General features: G+C 39.9%; 1 protein-coding gene across 2 annotated transcripts in view; it reads right to left on the reverse strand.

The window, feature by feature from the left end:
• Positions 1 to 1,771: 1,771 nt before the first annotated feature.
• The window catches only part of LOC128741599 (photoreceptor-specific nuclear receptor-like), a 72,960-nt gene continuing 47,504 nt past the window's right edge, over positions 1,772 to 27,227 (reverse strand). For both annotated transcript variants that reach the window (XM_053837532.1, XM_053837531.1), the window contains 7 exons: positions 25,736 to 25,850; positions 17,087 to 17,643; positions 3,699 to 3,799; positions 3,528 to 3,638; positions 3,311 to 3,460; positions 3,079 to 3,243; positions 1,772 to 3,012 (listed from right to left, as the gene is read on the reverse strand). In XM_053837532.1, coding sequence (XP_053693507.1) covers positions 2,830 to 3,012; positions 3,079 to 3,243; positions 3,311 to 3,460; positions 3,528 to 3,638; positions 3,699 to 3,799; positions 17,087 to 17,643; positions 25,736 to 25,850 — 1,382 coding nt within the window. In that variant the 3' untranslated portion in view covers positions 1,772 to 2,829. The remainder of the gene's footprint in view (positions 3,013 to 3,078; positions 3,244 to 3,310; positions 3,461 to 3,527; positions 3,639 to 3,698; positions 3,800 to 17,086; positions 17,644 to 25,735; positions 25,851 to 27,227) is intronic.

The following is a 27,227-nucleotide window of genomic DNA, read 5'->3' on the forward strand; positions in this document are numbered from 1 at the left end:
AGTAGCCAACTTCTAGCCTTCGCAGCCGACCTCGAAATCATTACTAGAAATCTGGGACGGCGGAGGCAAACTACGCTAGACCAAAATGGAGGACAGGGTTACAAATCAATGTGTAGAACACCAAATATAGGGTAGAAAGAGGCTCCAGAGAAAACAACGTTTGCCTCCCAAGGACAGTGACTATGGACGGCGATGAACTGGAAGTGATTGATGAGTTCGTATATTTGGGATCTCTGCCGACAATAATACGAGTAAGGAGATCCAACGACGCATTCAAACTGAAAATCGAGCCTACTTTTCCCTCCGCAAGGCGCTTCGATCTAGGAGCATACGCTGCCGCACAAAGCTGACGATGAATAAAACGCTAATCATACCGGTAGTCCTCTACGAACTTGAGACAGTAACTTTGCTTACGGAAGACATACGTGCACTAGTCGTATTTGAATGTAAGGTGTTGCGGACTATTTTTGACGGAGTACAAACAGAAAGCGGAGAGTTGCGAAGCTGTATGAATGAGAAGCTACAGGCACTGCTTGGAGAAATTCCCATCGTACACCTGGTGAAAGTTGGAAGATAACGGTGGGCCGGCCACGTCGCAAGGATGCCAGACGACTGTGCAGTGAAATCCGTTCTCTTCACGAACCCCACCGGCACCAGGAATAGAAGGGCCCAACATGCTAGATGGCTCGACCAGATTGAACCCGACAATGTAGGTATGTTTACAAAGTTCATATCTCATAAAAGTTTCCCAATCGGTCGCAGTTCTGATGTGTTTGGAGGATTGAAATCTTTTAGTACGCCCTTCGAGTATTAACGTGAAGCTAAATCCGGTTAGAAAATCATTGAAACACTGTGTGGCCTTAGAAATGGAGAAACCCGTCTTTGATTACTTGCCCGCTTGTACACTTGATCGTTGATAATTACAGTAATCACGAAAGGGATGCTCCGTTTTCCGCATGAGCACATCGCTTGTCAAACTATGAAGTTCTTGGAAAACTTGGCAATATCTGGTCTTCTAACAGTGGGGTTTCGTAAATATTAAAGTGTTTCTTACTTCTTCCCTCTATTTTCTATATTCTAGAGGAAAAATTATTACTATTGCTGGTTAATAGATATTAATTACTTCATGAAATAAAAAAAGCACTAAGACTTAATCTCTTTTTCCCAGAGTATAATCAAGAGAGCCTAATCAGAGCCTAGGAGCCACATACCGTACTTGTAAGACCAGCATCATACCTAGTAGTCAACTGCAAGACTTGTTTGGTATTAAGGTGAAATGAGGCGTCATTGATTCTGTAAATTTCCAAAGCAATTTTTTTGTTTGAAACAAAAATTCTGTTCATGAAAATGTATTCTCTGTGTTGAGATTGGCAAAAAGAATGCAGTAAATACATTTCTAAAAACATAGCCCTATTTTGGGCCCAAAAACTGCTTCCGAAGTTGGGCTTTCCGTCGAAAATTTAATGATTGCTCATTTCCCGTTAATCGGCTCAAGTTATGATCCCGTTCTAGACCGCGGATCTCCTAGTTTGGCGAAATGCCAAATAAGTGCATTTCATATGCTTCTTCGCGTATTGTGTAATTGTTGTTCTCATTTAGCATCCAGATATTTAATATGTTTCGCTCGATTTCTGACCGCTTAAAACTATGCAATCAAGACAAATAATCTTTTCGATGTATGAAAACCTAGATGCCCCCATAAAAACACAGTGAATTCAAATAACTACAGTTCAAATATCATATATTTCTCAAATTCTACAATCAGAGTCAATCACACTTCAAAATAGTCATTGCGTCATACATTGACGAGCCAGTTAATTTACTTAGAGCTCTTGTAGTTACCGTACGATTAGCGTTTGTTTGCATTGAAACTATTTACAATATTCGATATATATAATTATGAACTAACATTCATTCATTGCACATCTTTCGCGTCATTATACATGGTGCTTTTAATGGCTTGGTTTGCATATTGTACCAGCTTAGAACCATTATTTCCTATGCATAACATTCTATGGTGCACCGTATTAATGTTGCTTCTCTGTCTGTATATGGTAACAAATAGTGCCTCAAAACTAAATTCCGATTATATGTGATCATCCCATTCTTATCCTCTAATAATCATCCACAACTCCCAGCTGTAAATGAATAAATAATCACCGGTGAAACTATCACCAGGTTGTTGCCAGGATGCAGGGCCACGAGATGGCAGCAAAACGGCTGTGCAATCAAATAAACTGTCCGATGCAGTGATTGCTCGGTAGGAAAGCATTTGCCCAATAAGCACTGAACCAGACTGAAGCAAAAAAAAATAACAACGACTATTCAGCTATTCGCCAATATCCGCTGCAAACACGTGACGTGAAATGTGACCGCATAATAATTTACGCACGAATCCGCAAATGTGAAATCTGCCTGGTTTGGTGTTTAGCTTGGCAGGTGGCACCGGAAGATGGTTGGCGCGGTAGTTTATCCTCCTGGCGGCCACACCATCATCGCATATCGGTGTTGTTCGATTAGTCAGCATGGCGAGCAAATTGAAACAGGAAAAGAAATTTTTGCACAAAAAAAAACTACATTCGATGCTAATAATTACGCAAATGGTTCAAAATTGAATAAGTTTCTTTTCACCGCAACTGTCGAACCTGTCCACTGCGTTCGGAAAATTGGCAAACAGCTCGTTCCAGCCAGTATTTGAAGCCTGCCGGATTCAGTGGATTTATGCATGTGCAATTTAACCGACATGTGTCTATTGGAAATTTTTATACTAGTCTAATTCTATATTCACATATTCGGGTAGCGTTGAAGCTGCGAAGCAATGTATGGCCGCTAATTTTTGTACATATCACAAAGAACCTTCTCCATCGGGGTGTTACCGATCGTTTTCTGGAAGTAGATAGATTCGATTTTGTGCGAGTTGATAATCCTTAGCAACGGAACCATCAGCAGTAGTCTTCCGAAGCGAGCGATTTGACCGGGAAACTGAGTTCGCGAGTGTTGCGCCAACATAACCTAAAATCAAAATTCAATGAAATATGTGATACCGATTATCATGTGGAACAGTTTTCAATAAACTACCTGCGCCTGATCCTGTAGGTTTTCAATCTGAACGGGGTCTTTGAGACCACGGGCCTCTGACCGAAAGAGCACAATCGCCTTCATGCAAGCAAACTCCGCTGGATCCACCATGACCGATTTGAATCGACAAAGAGTATCGTTTAGAACTCGTAGGTCTTGTGCCAGCTGCAACCGGATATAATAAAGATTAGAAAATAAATTCAACACAATTGCTTCAAAATGTCCAACTTACTTGACCAGGCTTGAAGACACCGGAGTTGTTCACACTGGAACAATGTTCGTTCAGCGAGAATAAAGTGCAGGCCGACGTATCGATTGGCATGCACCACTGGATGGCGTTCAGGAGGAACAATTCCGCCCACGATTCCTCCAACAGAATGACCTTAATTAGGTGAACAGTCAATATGAATTTCTCCTTTAAATGCTAAATTGAATAATGAATGCATTACCTGGTCTCGGAAAGTTAAACTAGCAAAACTGGGCAAATTCTTCGCCCACTTCACGGCCATGAACAAAAGCCGAGCGCTGGTTTCGTATATTGTTTCCTGGAAATTGAACATCTGAAAACGTAACAATAAACGTAACATCTATTAAACAAATACTAAAGGATGCTTTCGTACCGGACTTTGGCCGTACAGTGGATGATTTACCAGACTCGGAATGACGGTATTGCTCTGAACAGGTTCCGTATCTTCATCGTTGGTGACATCAATGGAATCATCTGCAAAATTTCATATATAGTTGTATATTAGGTGCATGTTTCCAAAAATAATAACTGAGATCATTTAAATGGATTTTATTTTGTAGCTTTAGAAATTTCTATAGAATGGATGTTAAACCCTCAAATCCGTATAATAAAAATTTCACCATATTCAAACAGATGTTTGATGCGGATAGTATGCTAGAGAAGTTGCTTTTAAAATTAGGTGTATCTTGAACTCTAAGTGATTTCTGCTATTATGACATTGTCAATTATTTTTAGTCCAAATTAATTGGACTGTATATAAATAAATGATAGATTCTAAAAGGACATGAGCTTATTAGCCCAGGGTGCAAGGCACTAGGATACAATGACTGTATAAGGGACAAACTACAGTGAGAGTCATGCATGACTGTATAACTTGAAATATTAATTTTAATGATTTGTATTAAAACTGTGTAGTTTTGTTTATCGACAGAAAAAATCGATATTACGATATCTTGCAAATTTATCTGACACTGTCAGTCACTGTTGGTAACCAGACAATAGACGATTGGATTGATAATGTATGTTTGCCATAATGGACGAAAGCCATAAGGTACGATAGCCATAATGTACGTTTAACATACTTTTTATATTCCCAACAAATAATGGAGTGGAATGTGGAGTGTGGAACGTGAAGTTTCCATGAATAAAAGATTATGGTTACCTGGGCGCCACTGGGCGTTACAGTCCCATTCAATCGGAATCCACTTTACGTACTTTAAAAAATTTTACGTCGTCGGTATAAAAACTGACAGCTAGGCGGCAGGAGAGCTGACAGTCCATTTACAAAAAGACAAAAGAAAAGTGGTCTAAAAATGCATCCCTATGGTACGCCAGAGAACATCGCAGAACGAGTTGGAAAACTCGTGTCCGTTCTTCACACTCAGCCTACGTTGTATTCGGTACGAGTGTAAGGCTTGTTCGCTACAAAATTTGGACACCCCTAAACACACACACCTTCGGAAATACATTAACAATGAGTGAAATATTTTATAGAGTGGTAGACGTATGTCTGTTCTTTCCGAAAATATAACACTTGCTTATATTACAGGCGCTCAGCGAAAAACGGCGTCGAAAGAAGAGCAGGTGCGAAGAGCAGGTGCGAAGAGCAATTGTGTGCGGTCGCAATAAAAATCCGGATCTCTCGTTAAGAAAACTTGCCAAAAAGCTTGGATTTCCTCCCCAAAAAATATTTAGTATGGCAGGCTATATGCAGCTGTGGTCGAGCAAGCAAAAGTTACATCACTACGGAAACAGTTAACAAGGAAATATACCGTGAAGAATGCCTACAGAAACGATTGTTACCGTTCCTACACAGCCATGATGTACCCTCGCTGTTTTGGCCTGATTTGGCATCCTGTCACTACACCAAAGATGTTTTGGAATGGTATGATGCTAATGGAGTCCATATTGTATCGAAAGAAGCGAATCCACCTAACTGTCCAGAGTTACGCCCCATCGAGCGGTATTGGGCTTTGGTGAAGAGAGAGCTATCCCAGCACAAACAACAAGCAACAACTATAGGTTGCCAACAACTGACCCAGGCACTGACCCTCATGGCAAGGGTAAACTCCAAAGTTCGCCAATTTTTCATGCAGACCAAATAAGTAATGTTAATTTATTTGATAATTATTAACGATGCACACATAAATGATATAAAATTGTTTCATGGATTAAACTTCTAGCAAATTTGTTTTATTGCAAAATTGAAGTGTCCAGATTTTGTCGCGAACAAGCCTTAGCCACTTGCAGAACTGTGAGGAAGTTCCCAACTTCTCAAGCCTAGTAAAAAGCATACCACAATCTACCCGATCAAACGCTGCCTTCAGGTCCACGTACACAGCATCAATGTGCACTCCTTCATTCATGTTGCGCAGATAGAGCGAGACGACATTGACGAAATTCGTGGAGGCTGAACTTTTTGAAAAAAATGTTGTCTAAAATTAAAAAATTAAAAAAAAAATACATAGATAGTAGAATTAAATTGGATAAATTTTCTTCTTTTTTAATTTTAGGTTTCGTATTCTACTAAGACGCTCCAAAAACTTCAGTCAAAAATGTTGTGTTGACAGCTTGCGAACAAATCGTCGTTCACGATTATTTCGAGCACTTTAGAGCTGAAGCACCGACAATAATTGAACACTTTATCAAGATGCAAGATGGAATACCGTCCGGCTACTAACGAATATTGAAACGAATCTGTAAGCTTCGACAATCTCCTCTGTTAAACGAAAAAAGTTGAGGTTCATGACTTCGTTAGGTGTGTTTCTTACAGCAGAGGGAATTTATTCCAAGATAGCAGGAAAACGATTAAAAGTCTGCTTGAACTGTGTAGCAAAGAGGTTGCATTTATCACGAGCTACGTTAGCTTTACGCTCGTCCAGAAACAGGTCTACAGACAGACTGAAACAGGAATCATCAAAAAGCGCGGTTCAAGCTGCGGAAACGTGAGAGCGTTGGTAGTGGATGCTAGGACAACCGTTTACAGGAACATTCCAAACTAAACTGGATTGGCTACTAGGACCTTCACCCATAGCCGCTCACGTGTTTCGTAAATTGGGGACCAGTCGATGGAGCAACCAAGCTTATTAGAGATCGCGATCAACATACCACCGGCACCGAAATTTGCTGCTGTTTTGTTGGTTACTTTTGCATCTAAAGACGGAGAATGCGCTCCCGAATAACTGTTGCGAGTGTTTCCGTTGAAAGGAATATATCAAAGTTCGACTCAACTACAACAATAAGAAAGTCAACGATTTTGGTTCGAAGTCAGCGCACGTTCTAGTAGTAAATCAGTGTTGGAGGATGGGAAGTGTTCTGCCCAGCCCCAGAGCTGTAAACGGGGACTGCTTCATCGAACGAATTGTTATAGGAGTTGTTGCACTTATCCGGTGTGAAATTTTGGGCATCCCGTTCCATACAACCACACGCAGGCCCTCGACGACTGTTGTTTACTAGCAGAAATAACTCGACTGCTGTGGAGAGATCGAGGACTACTATAATACCGAAATCATTGTATCCCGGTACAGCCTCCAATGTTAATAGAGACGCGGCGAGCTGCCTAGAGTAGTAAGTTACATCAAGCGGGTCAGGTTTTACGGTTCGGAGGCTTCGTTCCGTACAACTGCACACAAGTCCGAAACGGCTGCTATTCGCTGGAAATACTGCGGGTCCCAGCATCCGTATGGCCGATAGTGGAGTGGTAATGGTGCTTTGAGAGTCAGAAACCACTACATGCCCGAAGATCTTGGAACTACTGAATCCGAAGTTGTCGTAGGAGTTAGTGGGATTCTTGGACTGATAGACAATGAAAGAGTATTGTTGGGGTTTGTCACCGTTAAATTCTATTTGTTACTCTTGATGACTTTTTCGGTGAGAAATATTCTCACAAAAAAGTCAAGTGAAAGAGTCAAGTGAAAGAGTTTTTGATGAAGCCCACTAGTTTTTTGAGACGGCAACCGCAAGTTCTCTAACGAGAAGACCTTGTGATCAATATTGTTTGATTTAGTCACCGTTCACTTTATAATGTGAGTTTCTTGATTTTTTCGGTGAAATATAGACCAATATGTGACCTTGTGATCAGGTTTTCATATTCAGTGCGGAGTCTCGTAATTTTATATCCATCCCGATTTCAAACAAAATGAAGTTTATTGCAGACAAGGTAAAGCGAATGACCTTGAACGGTCTATTGCACTGTAGACACACCTTAACTAAACCAGTCACTGCATCCACTTTGACACTAGGGTGAATTTTGGGCAGGTAGAGGAATAAAATAGACCCCTCATTGTTTCTTAGACTCTTATCCAGCAAACCCTGTATGGACTACCTCTTGGTAGTACAAACAGGGAACCGAGCAACCTCCGCGAAGATCGAGTAACCAACCGGTTGAAATCAATGCACAATAGTCGGAAAATTGCAATTTTTGGCCAAAATTATTTTTTAGTTTCAAATTTATTCTAGGTTATATTTGTTACAAAAGAAATGATTTAAACTTATAAGAACTCATATTTAGGGTGATTTGGGGAAAAATTATCAAATGTGTCCGATATAAATGAATCGTTTGTTTGAGAAACCCCACAAACGCCATTTTTAGGAAAATTGACTTTTTAACAGTTTTCGAATCCTTGAGGATATCTACACCTTCCCTCAAATTTCCAGACAAAGTTAGTTCCACGAACCCCTTTTAATTGGGGTTGCGAATATCCGTTTGTTTGAGAAACCCCAAATATCCATGTTTCCGATAATCACCTAGAGCGGCGCTGCGATAGGTATAAAATTATCATTCAATATCTACGTGCAATGTTGTAAGTAGTATTCGCAACACAATTTAATAGTATAAAAATGTCTTCGGAATCGACAAATTACGAGTTGGAGATTGTCAAAAAGAAGAAAGATAGTGTTCGGCGGACTACAGAATACAAGGCGATAACTTTCGCCTTTCGTATAAGAACGGCGTATAAAATCGAAAAGAAAAGGATGTTTTAACTGTAAAAGTTAGAGCTGATTGCAAATGCAGATAATCTTGGATTAGTTGGTCGACAAGATAAACGTAAATAAACCGTTCTTGTAATCTAGATACAGTAAAAACTGTTGCAATCGCGTTCCAGAAATCGACAGACTAAACTATCCATGCGTTTCTCACAAAAGCAGTAACCCTCCATTTACTATACAATGTTAATAATAGTTAATCTTTTTTGTTAACTCGTTGCTTTTCCTAATGTGAGTAAACCGTCGAGCACTCCCGAGTAACTGTAAAATCAATAGTTTATCCGTTCGAAGTATTTAAGGTGCTGTTCACGTATCTCCATTTCCTTTTGGTATAACGTAATTTGAGAACAGACCCTTGTTCTCAGATTTTGTTCCATAATTATAGTACGGTTGTTCTCCGAGATTATTTTATTTTCTGGTTATATCTTTAATTACTACTAGCAAAGTATCTAGGTATTCTATTCGATGTGAATTCGTGTTACTCTGGTCCATTTATGCAATTCAAAAACCGCTGTTATTCCATTTACCTTTTATTTTTTAATAGGTAAATGAAAACCATGATAAAAATTTCTATTAAAAAAATATAAAACTTTTTCTAAAACTTGTATTATTCTACTTCAATTTTTTTTATAAATAATATTTAGCGCCCCTCCCCTCTTCTTCTTCTTAGCGGTACGTACTTTTTTAACAGCCACAGTGATATATGGTAACAAATTACATACTATGATCATGAAAAGATCATAAGTCTGACTAGAAACGGCCTAAAACTATGTAAGTGCACCATCAATTTCTCGTTTGTTTGAGAAACCCCAAATATCCATTAAATGTAAAGCCTTCTAATTTTAGTTAGAATCATTGTTTTGATCAAAAGATAAGTCTACATAATGTATTTTAGATATTAGCATAGAACCTCATACCAAAAAATATAGGGGTTGGTTCAAAATTTTGAGAAAATCAGTTTTTTGTTGTTTTCCAACAATAGTGTCGAGTGGACTTGTGGGGTTTCTCAAACAAACGATTCAAATATTTGTTTGACAAAAAATTTTTTTTTCTCGCAGGGACTCTCCCATTTTCTCATTGAAACTCTCTTCAGGTACTAAATAAATTTAGTAACAGAGATAATCAAATTTGTTGAAAGAGTACTAAAATTTTAAAGACTTGCTAAAAATGTGACAATTTTAAAATTATTTTTTTTCGGAAAACGTCAAATTATAGCAAACTTTCAATTCATGTTTTGATACAACATACTTCGAGCTTTCAGACGCACTGTTAGAAACTGCGGCGACAAGAGGCGACAAGAGTTGTTTTTTTGATTAAAGTTTATGAGAATTTCATTTTTATTATAAGTAGCCTATCGCGCACCTCATTGAGTTTAAATTTGTTTTCATTTCATTTTTTGATAGGCTAAGGTATCAGTTTTAAAATGATATATAAGAATAATATTTACACCCGCGATAAGTATTTAATTTTTTGACTTTTTTAAAATGACCTATTTTTTAAACTTTTGAAATGGGCAACTTTGACAGCTTATTTCTACATGATATTTTTTTTCTATCAAAATTTTATTCGCGAATCATAAAAATATAGACAATTTACTACAAAACCGCGTTTAAGCATGTGCCAAAATGTGAAATTTCACATTCGGCAATTTTGGCCGCTACTTTATATGGAGTCCTTCTTATGTGCAATGGTGAAAAGTCAATACACGATGCCCGAAGAACAAGAAAAATCTAACTGGAACAATGGGAATAGACTATGGGTTGGAAACTGTCGGAACTGTCGTTCTCTGAAATTCCAAGAAGTGCAAGGACTCCAAGGGCAGGTTCTACGTTGTTCTGCTGCAGGAGGAGCGCTGGAAGGGCAGAATTGCGTTGTCAACGATATTCAGTACTGATACCAGCCTCGTTTAAATCTCGTGCAGCTGAAGCAGTTTGACGTCGTCGAAAACTATGCACATTCACTCGAAGCTGCACCACCCCAAGGGGATCAGCTTGACGGATTCCCTCTCGAGGGCTATTGGAACACCATCAAAACAGTTATTAAAAGTGTAACAGTGAGCATCATCGACTTCGTTCAACGAAATCACGTGATGGACGGATGAGGAGAACGATGCCAGGGTGCCACTCGTCAGAATGTGGAAAGACTCCAACAAAAGTACACTCAAATCGCTTTTTAAGCGAAGAATACGTCCCGCGTAAATCAAAACTGCGTAAAAAAAACCGCGTAAATTCCAAAATTCGCATAAAAAAACCAAAATTTTGCGTAAAAAAACTTTGAGGCTTTCAACACTACGCGAAAAAATAGACGTTTTGAGCACATCCGCGTAAATTCCGAAAATCGCGTAAAAAAACCCGCGCAAATTCCGAAATTCTCGTAAAAAACCGCGTAAATTCCGAAATTCGCGTAAAAAACATACCGCGTAAAAAGCGACTTCAGTGTAGATGCAGCGAATCCAAATCTTCAGAAAGAAGAAGCCCTACCTGGAAGCGCAGGTGTATGCGGAGTTAAATTAGTTTTATCTTTCTCTGGATCCAAAAGTTCTACCAGAAATTGAACGCTTCTTGCAAAAGTTTTGTGCCGCAAGCCAAACTGTATTTTGACGAACGACCGTGAGTTGACAGAAATGGAAATGTCAAATGTGAAAAACCTTCAGGCATGTTATGTAAACCTTGATTGAACCTATTCATTGCTAATGGTCCAAATGCTACGAAACGAGCTCAATACAATAGCTGCTGATTCCAAACTAGGCCCAACAAAGTTAAAGTGCAAAGCGCACAGGCAGTATGAATCGCAGAGTTCCACTGAAACATAAAAAAAAGAATCTAAGATTTCGTCGAGCTTTGGTAATGACGTAAGCGATTTTTCATGTGATTACCATGTCACCTGGCGGTGAATCTACCTGTGTATCGCCAATAGTATCGACCTTGTTATGTAGAGAAAAAATTGACAGCGTTATCAATTGATTTTCAGTAGTCCCAAATAGTCTAGCATCTAAATACGCTCGATGCTTTGTTCGTACTACTAGATCCACTTCGAAGCGAAGAACTTGGTCATCGTGAGACACTTCGTGTCCGCCGGATATGACCAATCCAGTATTTACAACAGTCTCTCCCTGCTGGAGACAGACAACAGCGCCTGAGGGAAGCTAGTTCGGGCTGCCTGACGTTTCTGCGCGACCGTGAACAAGCCGAAGAGCAAGATCTAGAACAAGGTGACCGCATCACGGGTTGTTTTATGCAGAAACATCAGTCGAAGCCTCCTGTGTCTAAGCAGCACGCTATCCCCCAAAAGGAGCGGTTGAAGATGTGTTACATCGTAATCATAATGGATGATAAGACCTACTTGACCCTAGATGGCAACGACTAGCAGACGGATACGTTACGTCCCCCACAGCAGCCGCTATTCCTTCCTTCGGTGCTTGAGGCGAACGGGGAAATATACAATACGAATCACGTGAATGAGGATGTAGTCTTTTGGCCTGACCTGACCCATTACGCCAAGTGGATCAAATGGAGGATCTACTCTGCTACTTCACATCTCATCACTAAGGCCACAAAAGAGCTTAAGAAGATTCATGAAGTTAAGAATCCGCCAAACTGTTATAAAGCTCCCATCAGCAAGACGTCGAATCTTTTATAATGTAGCAACAGCGGATCAGATCGATAGCAACAGAAATTCGAAAGTTCATAGCGACGCAGCTTAGCCAAAGACATCCAGGCTATTGACGACAATCTGTCCTGGCAACAGGTGAAAGCCATGGCGGATGACCGTCGCAATAAAGATCTCTGATTTCATCCTTTTTTCTGCCGGAGTGACGGATATGGACCAATAAGTAAGTAAGTAAGTAAGTAAGTAAGTAAGTAAGTAAGCCATTCGAAATTAGTTCATTTTTTTAATGTATCGCCATCCGGGGTGAGATTGTGCCACGGGGGTGAGATTGTGCCAAAAACCAAAAATGTTTATTTGTGAAATTTTATTATATCTATAGAAACTTGTGACCCAAATTCAAAATGATGATGAACATAACATATTTATTTATAACTTAGAATTGAACACAGATAATATTAACAAACTATTTAGCTTAAACGGGGTTTCAAAGTTCGCGATCAAAAATACTCGGAAATAGCGCTTGTAAAAAATGTCCCGCATAAACCAACCCAAACAAGAAATCGCATCAACTTGCTATTTTGAAGGTATATAAACTAATCATTTACAATGTATTGAAAGGTTATTATGCGTTGGATAAGTTTTGATTACGAAAATAATATTTTTCGAAACTTTGTACTTTTCGAGCTTCACGGGGGTGAGATTGTGCCAAGCCATAATGATCGATCCAAGTTGTGGATTTCACATACACAACAAAAATACGTCAATATACACCAGTACACTCACATTCTTTACTATTGAGCACAATATTTTGACAGATTAGATTGCATCATCCATTTTGGAGCAAACAGCATCGTAGGTCTGCTAAATAATTTAAACTAATTTTTACTTTTTCTCTAGAAATTTCAGATACTTTGAATAAACACTCTAAAATGAGACGAATATATTATACCGTGTATAAACTGCCAGTTTTAAGGAGGGGGAGCGGAGTGGGGGAGCGGGGGGGGAGGTTCTGCAGCCGCGGGTTCTTTTTTAAATGATCAAATAGGTATGCCCCCTTAGGATACACCCCTTCATATATCTCCCCATTGTTAACCCTAGAAACGCTACAGGCTATATAAAGGCTGTTCATTGACTACGAACTCATTTTTAGTTATTTCAGACCTTCCCGGGTTATTTTCGTTCATACTTTTTGTATGATGCGTTGTTTTAAGTCGACCCCCTGCCCGTAATAGTCCACTTAGTTCATGGACGGCCCCATATGAACTACTTTATACTGATATTTATGTGTATTGTTTATAAACATGCTAATGCTCACTGTTTAGGTTTTTAGCTTAACTTTAAGTTTTTGGCACAATGTCACCCCCTAGAAGGGGTGAGATTGTACCAAAGTTTATGCACTTCCAGTAAAATTAGGTTTCATTGTAACTAAACCATCTCTACGGTAGTTGTTAATTGAACAATTCAGTATATATTGACAGGTTTGTAATCAACTTTCTAAACTTTCAACTTCCTAAATTGTGTGTATACTGAGCTAATGAACAAAAACATATGCTTTTTGGCACAATCTCGCCCCGGATGACGGTATATGTATTTCTAGTTATAGTCACTGGTGTAGCCAGAGGTGGGGCACCCATTGTACAAAACTTGTTGGGCCTTACAAAACCTCAAATATTTAGATGCAAATATACGTGTTTCTTCTAAAAAACGCATACTGAATATAACACTAACAAAAATGTTCATTTTTCTGATGCCAGGAATGGTTTGAAATAGTGGTGCCCCACTTTTGGACATGCAAGTGGTTATAATGCTCCCAAAAGTGCAATGTTAAGCTCCAACGCCAAGATTATGTACAACGTTTGTTTTCTGTGCGATGTTTGAAGTTGTCATCAATTTTCGTGAGATATAAAGAAGGACAACAACAAAATATATTTTATAGCGATGCAGTAACCCAATGTCTTCACATTCAATTATAAATCATCTGGAATAATAGTGTTATGCAAAATAAATTCTTCATTCTTCTGATCAAGGGCCGATTCACACTTTTACCCCACTAGCGGGGCAAAAGTGCGAAACTCGAATCCATGAAATTAGCACAGCAGTAGCTAACAAAACCATATTATCTTCAATCTGCGGTATGTTTCGGTAAGGAATATTCTCAATTTGCACCTTTCATATTTTGCGCTGGTGTATTGCAGCCTGCGTCAGATCGAAACTTTTCCAAACGTTTGTTTTTAATCAGTGGAAAAAAATTGTTTTCCTTCGGCCTTTCCTTAATTACTGAGCATTCGCTACGTTAATCACGATAAGATTACGTTTGCATCAATCCTGAAACTTGTTCATGACTCTTTATAGCAACAGTCAGTAGAAATGTTAATAAGCCAAAAAATTACAAAGTTGTTTCGGCATATACATAGATGTTTCCCACTTTTCAGAAAAGATTTTCTGGCATCATTAAAAATATGAGAAACCATAATGGTCCTACATTACTGCCTGGTGAGGCGCCTAATTGGCGAGGTATCACTCGAAAAATGGTTCAATCGGCATCAAACTTACAATTTTTATTTTTTGATCTAAAATCACAACCTCCCAAAATTTCAAATCCGAAAAAGTAGATTACACGTTTTAATCAGTCGCTTCATGAGGAATGACCCATGTGATGACTGCGTCTTTGTTTATAACCAAATTCATGCATGTTCGCAAAAGCAGGCAGGATTGAGCCCTGTTGATTATCCGGCAGCCCATAGTAATGCATAATTATTTTAACAGGAGAATGTTTAAGTCAATCAGATAACTTGTCAGCACAAATGGAGATGCTCTTTATTTTTGCCGTCCTATAGAGTATTTCTTACCATAACTTTTTTCCTTATGGTGAGTAAATCGACACAACGGACTTATGCAACAGAAACTTGAATTGAGACTAAACATAATAGCAGGTTTGATTTTTCGCTAAAGTCCCCGACGTGCAATCGCAATCCTCGACAGGCTTAATATGCAATTAATCACATAGAATCATTCAGCAGTTAGTGACAGCAAATTGCATCCGCCGAATTAAACATATTCGTCACCCCTCAAGTAATTCAAAATACTCCCGCCGGAAATCACCACAATCTGCAAACAATAATTGTTTTCAAACACAAACAGTGACGCTGTCGGTTTAACTTGTTACATTCAGGTACTGAATGTGAACGAAAACATAAATGTAACAGTGTTGTACACGAACGACCAGGTCTGGTCTTTCGATTGCTCTCTTCCTTTACGAACTCTACTGCGACGGACCCTCTCCCCTAGTCCGTGGTAGAAAACCGTTTAGTTTTGTCACGAAACCGAGGCTAAACGGCTGTTAAATGGCTATAAAATTTCAATGAAAAACTCGTTTCCACCATCGTTGTGCTTTACGTTCAATTGGAAAAGTTTCGAGTAGAAAGTTGAAAGGCGCCCTATGTCCGTGACCTGTTTGAAACGACGACGCACCAGATGGGACGTCAGGTATCGGAAAAGTGCGGCAGTGAAACAATTATTATTGCCGTAATCTATGAAGATAAACGTGACGTAAAGCCAGAAAATCTTCTACGCTCCCGAGAAAACTCCGATTGTGCAGCTAAGCTCGGAGGCGTTTTTTTTTTTGTTTCTTTCACGGTCGGGAGTCACGTGGTGTGAGCTTACGGTGTGCCACCCTAAGGAATTGTGCAATCGAAAAAAACCATACCAACCGTGGAAGCCACGCGCAAACTGTCCCCAGAGAGACTGCATCGCAGCCGCGAAGATTTCCTACCAAAGATGCAAATACAGTCACAGCGAAAAAGCAATCGTTTGATGCAAAATCCCTTTCCGAAGGCTTTTTGTTTGATTGAATTTTTATTTTTGCCTCTTTCCCGTTGGCCTCGATGGCCGAACCGAAAACACCTACCCGGGTTCTGGCATCTGGCCATAGGAAAGAAGACGCCTTTTAACTGTCGCACTTTTAACCGGGTGACATTTAGAGGACGGTATCGATTCAGCTTCGGGGGTGGAAAGGATATAAAAAATAAATGATTTTAAGAGTGGAAAAGTTACGACGGGTTTGCTGCAGACGCACGACTCTACCAACGCAGAAGGATTTGTATGCAAATTAGTTGATACGGGGAAAGGGTAAGGTTGGTCGGAAAAAATGTACCACCTTGGAAGCGGTTATTGGAAATGTTGCATTGAAACAGTTTCTACGGGGCGGAATACATGCACTATTATGCAACTAGATGCACCTGTTCGAAAAACGTAACCGCTTGCGAAAAAGTATAGCTCAACTATTTACCCTTATAATGATATTTGCAACTATTATTAGTCATAAGAGTACAATAAATCTTAAAATGTTACTGGGGATATTTTTGCTTCCTGATTTTTAAATGTGTTATGTAAAAACATCAATAAACAAATTTTTGGAAATTAGCAGAAAATTAATGCATTTCATAAATAGAAATTCTGAAAATGAAATTGAGTTAAAGAGACGTTTACTACAATGCATAGTCTGATGATTTATTAATTTCGACATTGTTAATCGGGAAATATTATATTGGAATAATGTCTCATCCAGATACATCACATGAATCACGAATGATGATCGCTTACTTGAATGAAAACATTTACTTAGCACGAAGTCCATGTTATTTCCAAATACATAGTCTATAGACAACAAGCTTGCAGGATAGCCTTTTTTCTGGACTTGATGTAACAACCCACCCTTCCGGAAGGGCTACCAATATCCATATCATCATAAAATCCCACTATATCATAGACATATCCATTCCCCTCGACTGCCAGAGCATTTTACCCTTCAACCGGCAATTATTTATGCGGTATTAACATACCGAAAAGTGACAAATAGTTATTTTATGTTCCTCCGCTCGCTCGGTGGCGGTGCAGGGTTAAAGCCCCGGCTTTATCCCACAGTCACCCTTTGCTGCAACTCAGCAAACTTCATTAGTCAAATTAGGTTTCCCTTTCGTTTCATCGGACGCTGAGATTTTCCGAGCGTCCCGGAGCGTTGTCGAGGCTACATCAAATTATGATTATTATTTTATGGTAACTGTTCTCGTACCGCATCGCAAAGAAACTGCGGATTGTGATTCACTTCGAACCGAGCTAGCTAGGAAAGTGCAATAAAATTTCCATCAGTTTGATTGAATCACTTACCGTCGTTGTCGTTGCCGGTGTCGTCCTGCAGAATCGGACTCGCCGAACCACAGGATGAACTGCTGTGGGCGTGCTGCTTAATCGAGGAGCTTTCCTGAGCGGTCGCATTGAGACCACCGGAGCCAGCACCATTCGAGTTCTGATGCACCGGCGACGTTCCACCGACGGGAGAGTGCTGTTCGCTGTTGTTGGAATGATTCGAAGATTGCGTGTTGTTGTTTGGATTTTCCGCCGACGAGCTGAGATTATTGTTGCTTACTAGTGGACTGTTGTTGTTATTGTTAAGACTGCTACCGATGCTGTTGACGGCCGTCATGGCCGCAACTGCCGACGCATTGTGACTAGCTACGTTGACTCCGTTCAGGCCCAGTGATAGGCCGTTTGCAAGACCATGCATTGCGTGGTGCGGGTGATGAGGATGATGATGAGGAAGACTGTTCACCAGTGAGGAAACTTGACTGTGGTGGTGTAGAAATTGACTTGTTGGTAGACCCGGGCCTGGTAGAATGCTGGGTCCGTAACGGGACGGTGAAAGTAGGGCCAACGAAACCGGAGGTCTGTAAATAAAATAGCAAGTTAAAGTATTTCTGCATAAAATATTCAACAGTTCAACAGTATTCAACACGTATTGAATAACATTTATTCCACAGTACGGTTATTCAACAGTTCAAGCAATTCCATGAAAAAGAGTAGTATCAAAATGTGAAAAGAGCTCCGATTTTGGTCAAAACTTATTCACGTGTTCCCTATCAGAAAATTTTAGACACGGAAGTACTCTTTCATTGGGCGTTTAGGATCGCTCCTTCTGAGTTAAGGCTAACTGATAAAACATCATTAAATCAAATTTTGTGCTTGCAGATCTTTCGAGGAAAATTTATGTCTTTTGAAACTAAAACTATAAACCATTTTTGAATTAAAATAAAAATTATTTCAGCTAACTTTTTTCAAAAGCTCAGTTTTTTTTCAACTTACAATACCAGCAGAGATTTTGTTTTTTGTTTTTTCTTGCTTTGAGAACCAAAAAGATCCCAATTTTTATATATTTTACTGTTCTATTCTGTTTTGAGAGTTTTTACATGACACGCCAAAAACTCAAAGATTGTTCTTTTTGAGGCTAGTTTTTAGAAATATAAAGTTGGGATAATGCAATTGAGATGAATGGTGTAACGTTTTTTTCCTGTAGAAAATTCCGTTTATTTCGGCTTCAGAAATATCCGTTATTATACCAGAAATATTCATTTTCTTACAGGTTAAACATCATGCATTTCCATCCATTTATTTCATTAAAATTGATATCTCAAAAATAAAACATTATACTCTCTATGTAGTGCTTTTCCATGAAGTTGCTGCATACTTTCTCAAGTCTGTCACACAATGTAGATGTAAATATTTTTTGTTGTAAGTGGGTTTGTCAGAATAACTAAATATTAGTATCAACAAGAAAAATTTCATCTTCTATAATGCTACACTCAAGAAAGGAAAATTAGTAAAACAATTAATTTCTACTAGAATTTATGCCTCTCAACTGTAATACGTTCAATGCTTGGTTCTATAATTTTCATGATTGGTTTTTCAGCTATGACCGTGATTATGACGGATTTCACGCCAACTCGTCGATGGGATAGAAAGCTCTCTCTCTCTGTTTCTCAGAATTCAAAGAAAACTTTTTTTTACTTAAATTTAACCATTCTTCAATGTATGGAAGACTTGTAGGCCATATAATTATCTATCTTCAGAAAAAAATTCATTAACTACTAAGATGGTCTTTTTTGGAAAATCGATGTTTGGTTTTTAAAATGCTTTTTTTTTCAGTGTAGAAAATAATTTTTATTCATTTTTTTTCTAATTTTTTAAGAGAATTCAGAATGTTTTCTAAAAGTCGTTCATTTTCGTAGGTCCTATAGTTTTCGAGTTATACTTTTTTGAAAAAAGGAACCCTTTCCAAAAGTTAGCCTAGACCAATTTTGAAAAACTAAGTATACAAAGTTACTTCTTTACACGAACTCTTTACACAACAAAGTTTCATTGAATTTTGAGAGGGTCATGCCAACCTCTGGTCGGGTTGGTATGAAATTCGTTTTATGCACTCTTAGCAGCTAAAACGATGTTTTTCTTCTAAATCGAACCGAATAAAACCACCGAAACGTGAGATATATCAGCAAATCATCGTTTTAGCTGCTAACTTAAGACTGCGTAGCCGAAAAATCAAGTCTGAAAATTTAATTTCTATTATTTTTCCAGTTACTTGTACGGTGGTGTAATTGGAAATGCATTTGACCGGCAATCACGAATGTGTTTCAGTCATTCTATCTACCTAGTCAATATTTTTCGTAGTCTATACACTATATTTTACAGTTCCTCCAACTTTTTATTCTTCATAGTACCATTCACTTATTTGAGCAAGAAAGTTGTAACCCAAGCTTTGCAATTTGGACATTAGGTGATATATGCAATCCACTTCAACAAGTAAACTGATGCACGGAACGAAATCCGATTCCAATACCATGAATAAAATCATGAAATCATAAAGTTTGAATTGCTGTGCAATCATGACGAAACTGTCATATAAGGTGACTGAATTATAATACATGATCTTGTTCTATCGCAAAAAGTTCGTGATATCATGATTATTACTCATAGTGTATTATCATAAAACATAAACTAAATTCCTGAAATCAAAAGTCATTTTGTGCATTTTGGAGATTGAATTACTATCCGTGTGCACACGGGAGGGGAGCGATTTAGGGGGTTATAAATTAATTACTTATTGGTCGGTGTCAGCCGGAGCCGGTCCAGCAGAACAAAGGTATGAAATCAGAGGTCTCCACTGCCGGCGGCTACCTGCTATGTATTTCACCTGTCACCAGAAAAAGTTCTCGTCACCAACCTAGGTGTCATTGGCTTAGTTTCGTCACCATGAGCCTCTGGGTCTGCCCCTTCTATATTGTTCTTGCGGATTCGAGAGAGTGTTTCTCTTCAGATCTCGTTCGCAGCTTTCGGCAAGGTGTGTCCGATCCACTTCCACTTACGTTCATGAAGTTTTGCTATAGGTCGTTGATGATATCGACGATGGACATCCAGTTATCAGGCCAGCAGACACGAATGATATATTGCAAGAAGGGATTAATAAATACCAGCAGCTTTCGCGTTTTCTTTGCTGAGACGCACCAGGTTTCGCAGACACACCGCAGTACAGATTTTACGGTTGAGTTGAAAATTCCGGTTCATGTACGTAGAATGATCTGGTTTAAGCGCCAATTGTTTCGCAGACCTGCCAAGGCACCCATGGCCAATGTTGCAAATCGAGCGAGAAGCTAACGTTGTTTACTCTCACGCGAGCCAGTATGAGAAGCATAGCATTCAACGCTTATGCCGCACACGCAAGCGTAAAATAAATAGCCACCGTTGCTGTGTGTAGACATTCTGCTACCTACATACTCTCGCACGCACATCCTCACATCGTCTTCCTGTTCCTGCATAGCTTATAACTTGTCCCGCTACAGTGAAGCAGGTGAGATTGCCAGTGTTCACTACCGTAGACTTAGTTTTCGCTGCATTGACTATGAGAACTGCTGCCTAGGAGCTCTCGGAGAGGTCATCTAACTTGCTCTGTATATCATTTGGGCATTGTGCGAGTAAGACAATGACATAAGCTAGGTCCAGGTCATTTAGCTGCTCCATCGTACCCATCTTCGAGGATTCAAACACAATCCTCGATGTGGTCTACTGTCAATCGCTCCAACTAATATCTCATCCATAATGATGACATACAGCAGCGGTGATAAAATGCAGCGCTGTCTAATACCAGCAATAACCCTTATAGGGTCGGACAAGATGTCGTTGTGCAAAAACTTGCGCGAGAGAGCCTCGACGAGATGGACTAGCATATCTGGAACTCCTCTATGCCTAAGTGCGTCCCAGCTGTTTTCGTGGTTGAGTCGGACAAACGCTTTTTCGAAATCAACGAACATCAGTCGTCCTGGAATTCGTTAATCTGCTCCAATATAATGCCGAGCGTTGGAATGTGGCCTATACATGTGGCCTTGATGCCACCGGAGAGTTTCGTCGATATTCTTCTGGATCCGGTTAAGTATTACTGAAGTAAATAGTAGTAAGGTCTCATTCTTAGGGACTTTGGCCAATATACCCTGCCTTAAACAAACTTACCTAACAGCCCTCTCCAGTTTGGGTCCACTGATTGATTGTCCTCCAAGTTTCATTCGAAATCCACACCCTCCGTCCCCTGCGCACTTTGCCGAAAATGTCCTCACTGATCGTGTTGGAGGCGTTCTCGATGTCGGTCCATTGCTCTTCGACAGTTCCACCAGGTAGAAACTCCGACGCTCTCTGTTCAAGTTGTTTAGCAAAAGTCGTTCTACCTCTGGATTCACCAATCGGCGCACGTCGTAACGAAACCCATCTTTTTCCTCCCGTCTACGGCCACGTGCAACACGCAAGCGTTTCTCAGCGAAAACAAGGTGGTAGGTGTAGTCAATTTGTTTTTATATTCGACCGTCGCAGGAAACCCACGTAACCTTTTTGTATTTGGGCCGATCTATGGCGAAAAAGCAATCCACCAATGACCATGTTAACAGTACACTGTTATACTGTTATACAATTTCACTGTTCAACTGGATGTCCAGAATCCCTGTTTCCTGCATGTTGGTAAGATCAATTGACGTATAACACTGGATTGTAGTGAGGTTTCTATGTCGTGTTCTAAATCTGGCTTCGATTTTTTTTATCGTTTATCGATTCCCATTTTTTCAGGGCCACATGTGCCTCTGGGCTCACCAGGAATCCAACCCATTCTCTCGATTTGACTGTGAGAATTTAGGATACAGAACAGATACCGGAGAAGTTAAAAAAGGAGTCGCAAATCACTTTCGATCTGGTCAAGCTATCTTGCACGTTTCTGGTGTCGATAGGGTTATTAAAGAGAAATGTTTTCGTCGCACTGTCGATCAGCATTCTTAAGTCGTGTTTGACCCACCATAGCCTACCGTCTTTCGCCAGTTGTACGATGGGAATCTTTCCGAACAGTGTCCGTAGCTCGTGATTCATACGCCTTCGCCACTCTCCGCTTTCAGTTTGTACTCCGTCAAATATCACGGACGCAGAAACTTTCGCTCGAACATGAAAAGAGCGCGTATATCCTCCGTTAGTAGCGTCACGATCTCAGGTCCATAAAGAACTACCGGTCTAATGAATGTTTTGTGCATTGCCACCTTCGTCCGGCAGCGTATTCTTCTTGATCGTAGCGATCGTAGCATAGGTGCAAAGTAGGCCTGATCCCCACTTGAATGCGCCGCTGGATCTGCTTACTATTATTGTCCGCTGTCACCAGAAGTCCGAAATACAAGAACCATTTCTACTTCGTCGTCATCAACGGTCCGTGGAAGGCACACGTCTGCTTTCTTAGAACCTTTTCCGTTCATGTATTTGGTCTTGGATGCATTTATTTTTAGCCCAATTGTCCTAGACTCCGCTTTCCTTCTGGCGTAGACTGGCTCCGCCGTCACAATTCTCCTGGCCATGATCTTCTGGCTATCAAAGTCATCTGCAAAGCCTGTTTGGCAAGTTGGCCACCCTTGATGAAAATCGTTCCTCTCGTTTCGATGCCCGCTGATCGGATCACTCTCTCAAGAGCGATATTGAACAGCATGCATGATAAGTCGTCACCTTGTCTCGACCCTCACCACATCATTCGATCCAATGAAGCTCTGATCAGTCGCGTCAGTTTATCCGGAAAACCGTGTTCACGAACTATCGGTCATAGCTGGTTTCGATCGACTGTATCATATGCTGCTTCGAAATCAATGATGATGTGATGAGTGGGTACATTGTACTCCCAACATTTCTGCCAAATCTGTCGGATAGTAAAATTTTGGTCTGCAGCTGCGCGAGCCTGGCAATTTCCTACCAAACCTTGTACTATCGATGACAACCGGCGTAAAAGAATCTGGGAAAGTACCTTGTACGCGGAGTTTACCACCGTTATGGCGAGATAGTTGCAGATCACGCTTTTTGTAGATGGGACAAACCATTCCTTTCAGCGTTTCCGGCCATGTTTATAAAGCACCCAAGAAACAATTTGGGTTTTATTACACTCTTATGATGGCATTTAAGACCAAAATTGGTCACTGCCGGTAGGTGGTTCTCACCAGCGACTTTGGTCTTCAGCAACCCGATTTCTCGATTGATTTCTTGGAGATCAGGTATTGGGATATTATAATTTTCCACGGTCACTCCTAGGTTAACTGGAGGTTATGACCCAATCTTCTGGGATTTTTGATTTTCAACAAATACGACAAGCTGGACTATCATACGACCACTGTTTTCAATGCCACCACCAAAGTGCTGTCCCAAATGATAATTCGCCAAATTTCACCAGCTGCAAACATATTTGTGGAAATTTACTAAACCGGATTTTTTCGAGGACAGTCAAAGACGGATCAAATATTTACGCTGCGGCAGATCATCCAGTCGTAAATAAAGAGTTCCCGCGCAACACTTGTATGATGACTTTAAAGTTGCATATGATACCATTGACTACAGAAGACCATGGAAAACCAGCGACGAAAAAGGTTTTCGCGAGTGGGTTTCGTCAAGCTGCGGAAGTTACCCAACAATGGCGAAAAACAACGTTCCGTTGCATTCATGTGCCATTTTGGAGAGCACTCTGTGGGTTATTTTGGAGAGCAAAGTTCAAGCTAAATGATACATACATCTGTCTTAAGACTCTAAAAAAAGCCATTGTTTGCGATCCTAAAGGCATGCAAGTTATATTCGGCCATCTTGCGATTCGTGCTTTGACCATCTCAGTACCATAATCAAGGCTAAAGATGGTCATATCGAGTTAAAGCGAATTGATTCTGAATTTTTGATTATTTTCACACATTTTATACTTTGAAATAAATAAAGTCATTTTCAAAACCAAATGTATGGCCTATTGAATAGGTTACACATCGAATTCAATAAGACAAAATTTCATGTTTACCGGCATTAAACGAAATCTTACGACATTTACGCTAGATTTTATGGCACGTCACCATTAAACTACAATTAACTCTTTGGTAAATTTCACCCAGTGTCGTTAGATTTCAGTAAAAACGAAATTTCGCGAAATCAAGCACAACCCTAGAATGTCAGACCCTGTACCTATAATATGATGTGAACTGTACTAAAGTTATAGAAATGTATTTTCAAGCAAAATACTGATCGGATCGGTTGAGATGCAAGATATGTCTGCTTGCCTACTATTTAGTGTTTTTAACAAACGGACGACGAAACAGTTACTACGAATTCAGTAGTGAATGGTTTTCTACTATCAAGAAGTGATTTAGCAACCTCGAACATTCCCAAATAACGGGTGGCAACAAAAATTTTGGAACTTTTTTTTCAAACTGCCAAAAAAGACAAAGATACATAAAGAAGATCTGATTCACCGAAATTAAAGATACATTATCCATTGTTGAAAAAAAAACGAAACGGAACGATTGTGTTTTTTTTGGCAAAATGCGATAAAGATCCAGCCAAAACATATATTGTACATCTGCATGATGTTTTTGTAGAAACGGGATCAAAATTTTCTTCAAACATTCGTCTGGTGCATCTTAATTGATAGCCAAACTAGAGGACTTGTTGAAGAAACGAGAAAGAGAACGATGTCCTTCTGCGTCCATAATTTTGGCTGGTCTTCTACTACCTTGCTTGCAAATAGTTGTTGGGCATCTAAGGATAATGGTAAACAGTCGAAACCACAACATAGCTGCTTTTTGAATGTTGTTCCGCATACTTTTTGCCGAGATTTCTGTTGCAGTTCGTAGAAGTGTACAACGCACTCCCGAAATGCTTCTAGTTTCGACGCCATTTTTAGCAAAATTGGGCAAGCATAAACAAAACACTGCGCGCTGTCATATGGAACGAGGTGGGTAAAGTAGAGTGAAGCATTGAAAGAAGGGTCCCCAATTACACACAAGCACGCATAAAAATTCAATAAGCATATCGCTCACTCAATAGCGACTATAGCCAAAATAAATGCAGTGCGGGTTATACAACAAACACCCGGGCGATATCACAATAGATCTAATCATACTGGTCGCAGTGATGAGTCCATACAGGAAAAAAAAATGAACCAATTAAAGCAACTTATTTCCAAGATCTGGGACGAGATACCCATGGATCAGGTGCGTGCCGCGTGTGATTCTTTTGAGAAACGTCTCAAGCTCGTCATAAAGCGCAAAGGGGGTGAGGGTGCTTCCACTAAATATGTCGTAAAGGTTCTCAATAAACACTGCTTCAATAAAAATTGACTCAGAAAAGAATATCTTGTATTTTCATTTTTTGAACACATTTTTAAAGTGTATTCGAACTTACTGAACACCATAATCTTTCACAAGTATTTTGGTCTCCGCAACTGTTCTACTTATTTCTGTCTAAACAATATTTTTAAGAGTAAAATTCAAATCAAAAGCTCAGAGAAAATTTATATTTTTACTAAAACTTCCGCCATCGACAAACTGTCTTTTCCCCGTCGATCGGAACACAAATTTCCCATCGTATTTATATTTTCCCGCAGGGAAATCTAGGTAGGTGTGAAAATCATGCTGTTCTGTGCGAGCGAAAAAAAAACAGAAACAAACTTACCCGAAAACGCCGACCGCGACCGCAGCCTCCCGCAGGGCACGTCCCTGCTCCATATCCCGCAGTGCTTCCGGCCTGATTGTTGCCGTGTTACGTGGTTGTCGCTCATTTTGGACCGCTTTGTGTCGTTAACATCATTATTTGTGCGGTTTTCGGCGACATGCAAAGACAGAAAAAAAGACAAAAGGAAAAGTGCTTCAATCAGTGGCGAATCAGTGCCTGCTGCATGCGTGTGAGAGATGAGCGACATTTTTATGCATAATTAATTTTCTCTGATGATGTGATTTACCCCCTGACTCGTGTACCAAGTACGCGTGCGTTTGGGTAAAGATTAACACACTCGTTTCAAGGGTTTTGACAGCGATGCAACAGCGGGCACGTGCCGCGAAAAGGGTTAGTCGCTAAATGTACCAGGGACATACGGTAAATGTCTCAATTAGCACGATTAGTAGAGAATCTCCTATTTTTGCGCTACATGCAAATGTTAGGTGTAAAGTTATTACCATTTTCATGAAATCAACTGGCGTACTATAACGACAATATGAAATGTAAGTCGAAATTGTATGAATCTTCAAAGCAGATTAATCAAACATTCCGAGCAAGCTCCCGGTTGCTCCATATATCGTCGAATTCAAACAATTAGTACCCTTTACATGGCGATGCAGAGTTAGAAGGTAGTGCGACGATGATGTTCCCAAACCACATGCGCCAATTTGCTTGTGACGAAGCTATCCGTAGAATAATTAGTGGCTTTGTAGTCTGGCCAGGGGTTGACGCGTGTCTACAAAGTGCCTCCAAGAACCAAACACGTCGCATCGTTCCGGTTGTTATTGACGCTTCGGTAGCAGTACAGTTTGGCCGAGGAGATCATTTGAATAAACAACAAAGTGATGCTCTAACGCTCGATAGTATCTGGAAAGCATATTATGTGTGTACGTTCGGCGATGTTGTTTTAACCTAGAGAAAACCGGCGCGTTTGGTGGAAAATTGGGTCAACATATGAATCGATGGTTTGTACATTTCGAATATCTAGACTGCATTCAAATTCAGTTTCGGTTCCACCATGTTAACAGTAATCATGTTTCTGATATTCTATTTACAGCACAATTTTCAAATCAGTGAAAAGTACCGATTATCGCACTCTTTAAATCAATTGTCTTTCGTTCGCTTCCACCCGTAAGCCCGTGGGCGACAGTAAGAACTTAAGTACTTCAAATTTGATTACGATATTCTTTCTCCCTTGCTGGCTGCTTACTTGAATAATGATAAAAATCGGATCCCGCAGGCAGAAGAAGCATCAGAAGCAGCAGCACAAAGCAGCTTGTCGCAACATCATTATCTTCAAATTTCCCACATCACGATCAGTCGAACCCATCAAGCGAAACAACGAGAGCGCGCTTGTTTTCCTAACCTGAAGGCATTTTCACAGCCAGTAGCGGCACCCGAGCATAGCCCAGCTAACGAGTCGCAACTTGTCTGGCTCCATTCGATTGCA

Source organism: Sabethes cyaneus, chromosome 3, assembly GCF_943734655.1.
Source record: "Sabethes cyaneus chromosome 3, idSabCyanKW18_F2, whole genome shotgun sequence".
In the NCBI taxonomy this organism is placed as follows: Eukaryota; Metazoa; Arthropoda; class Insecta; order Diptera; family Culicidae; genus Sabethes; species Sabethes cyaneus.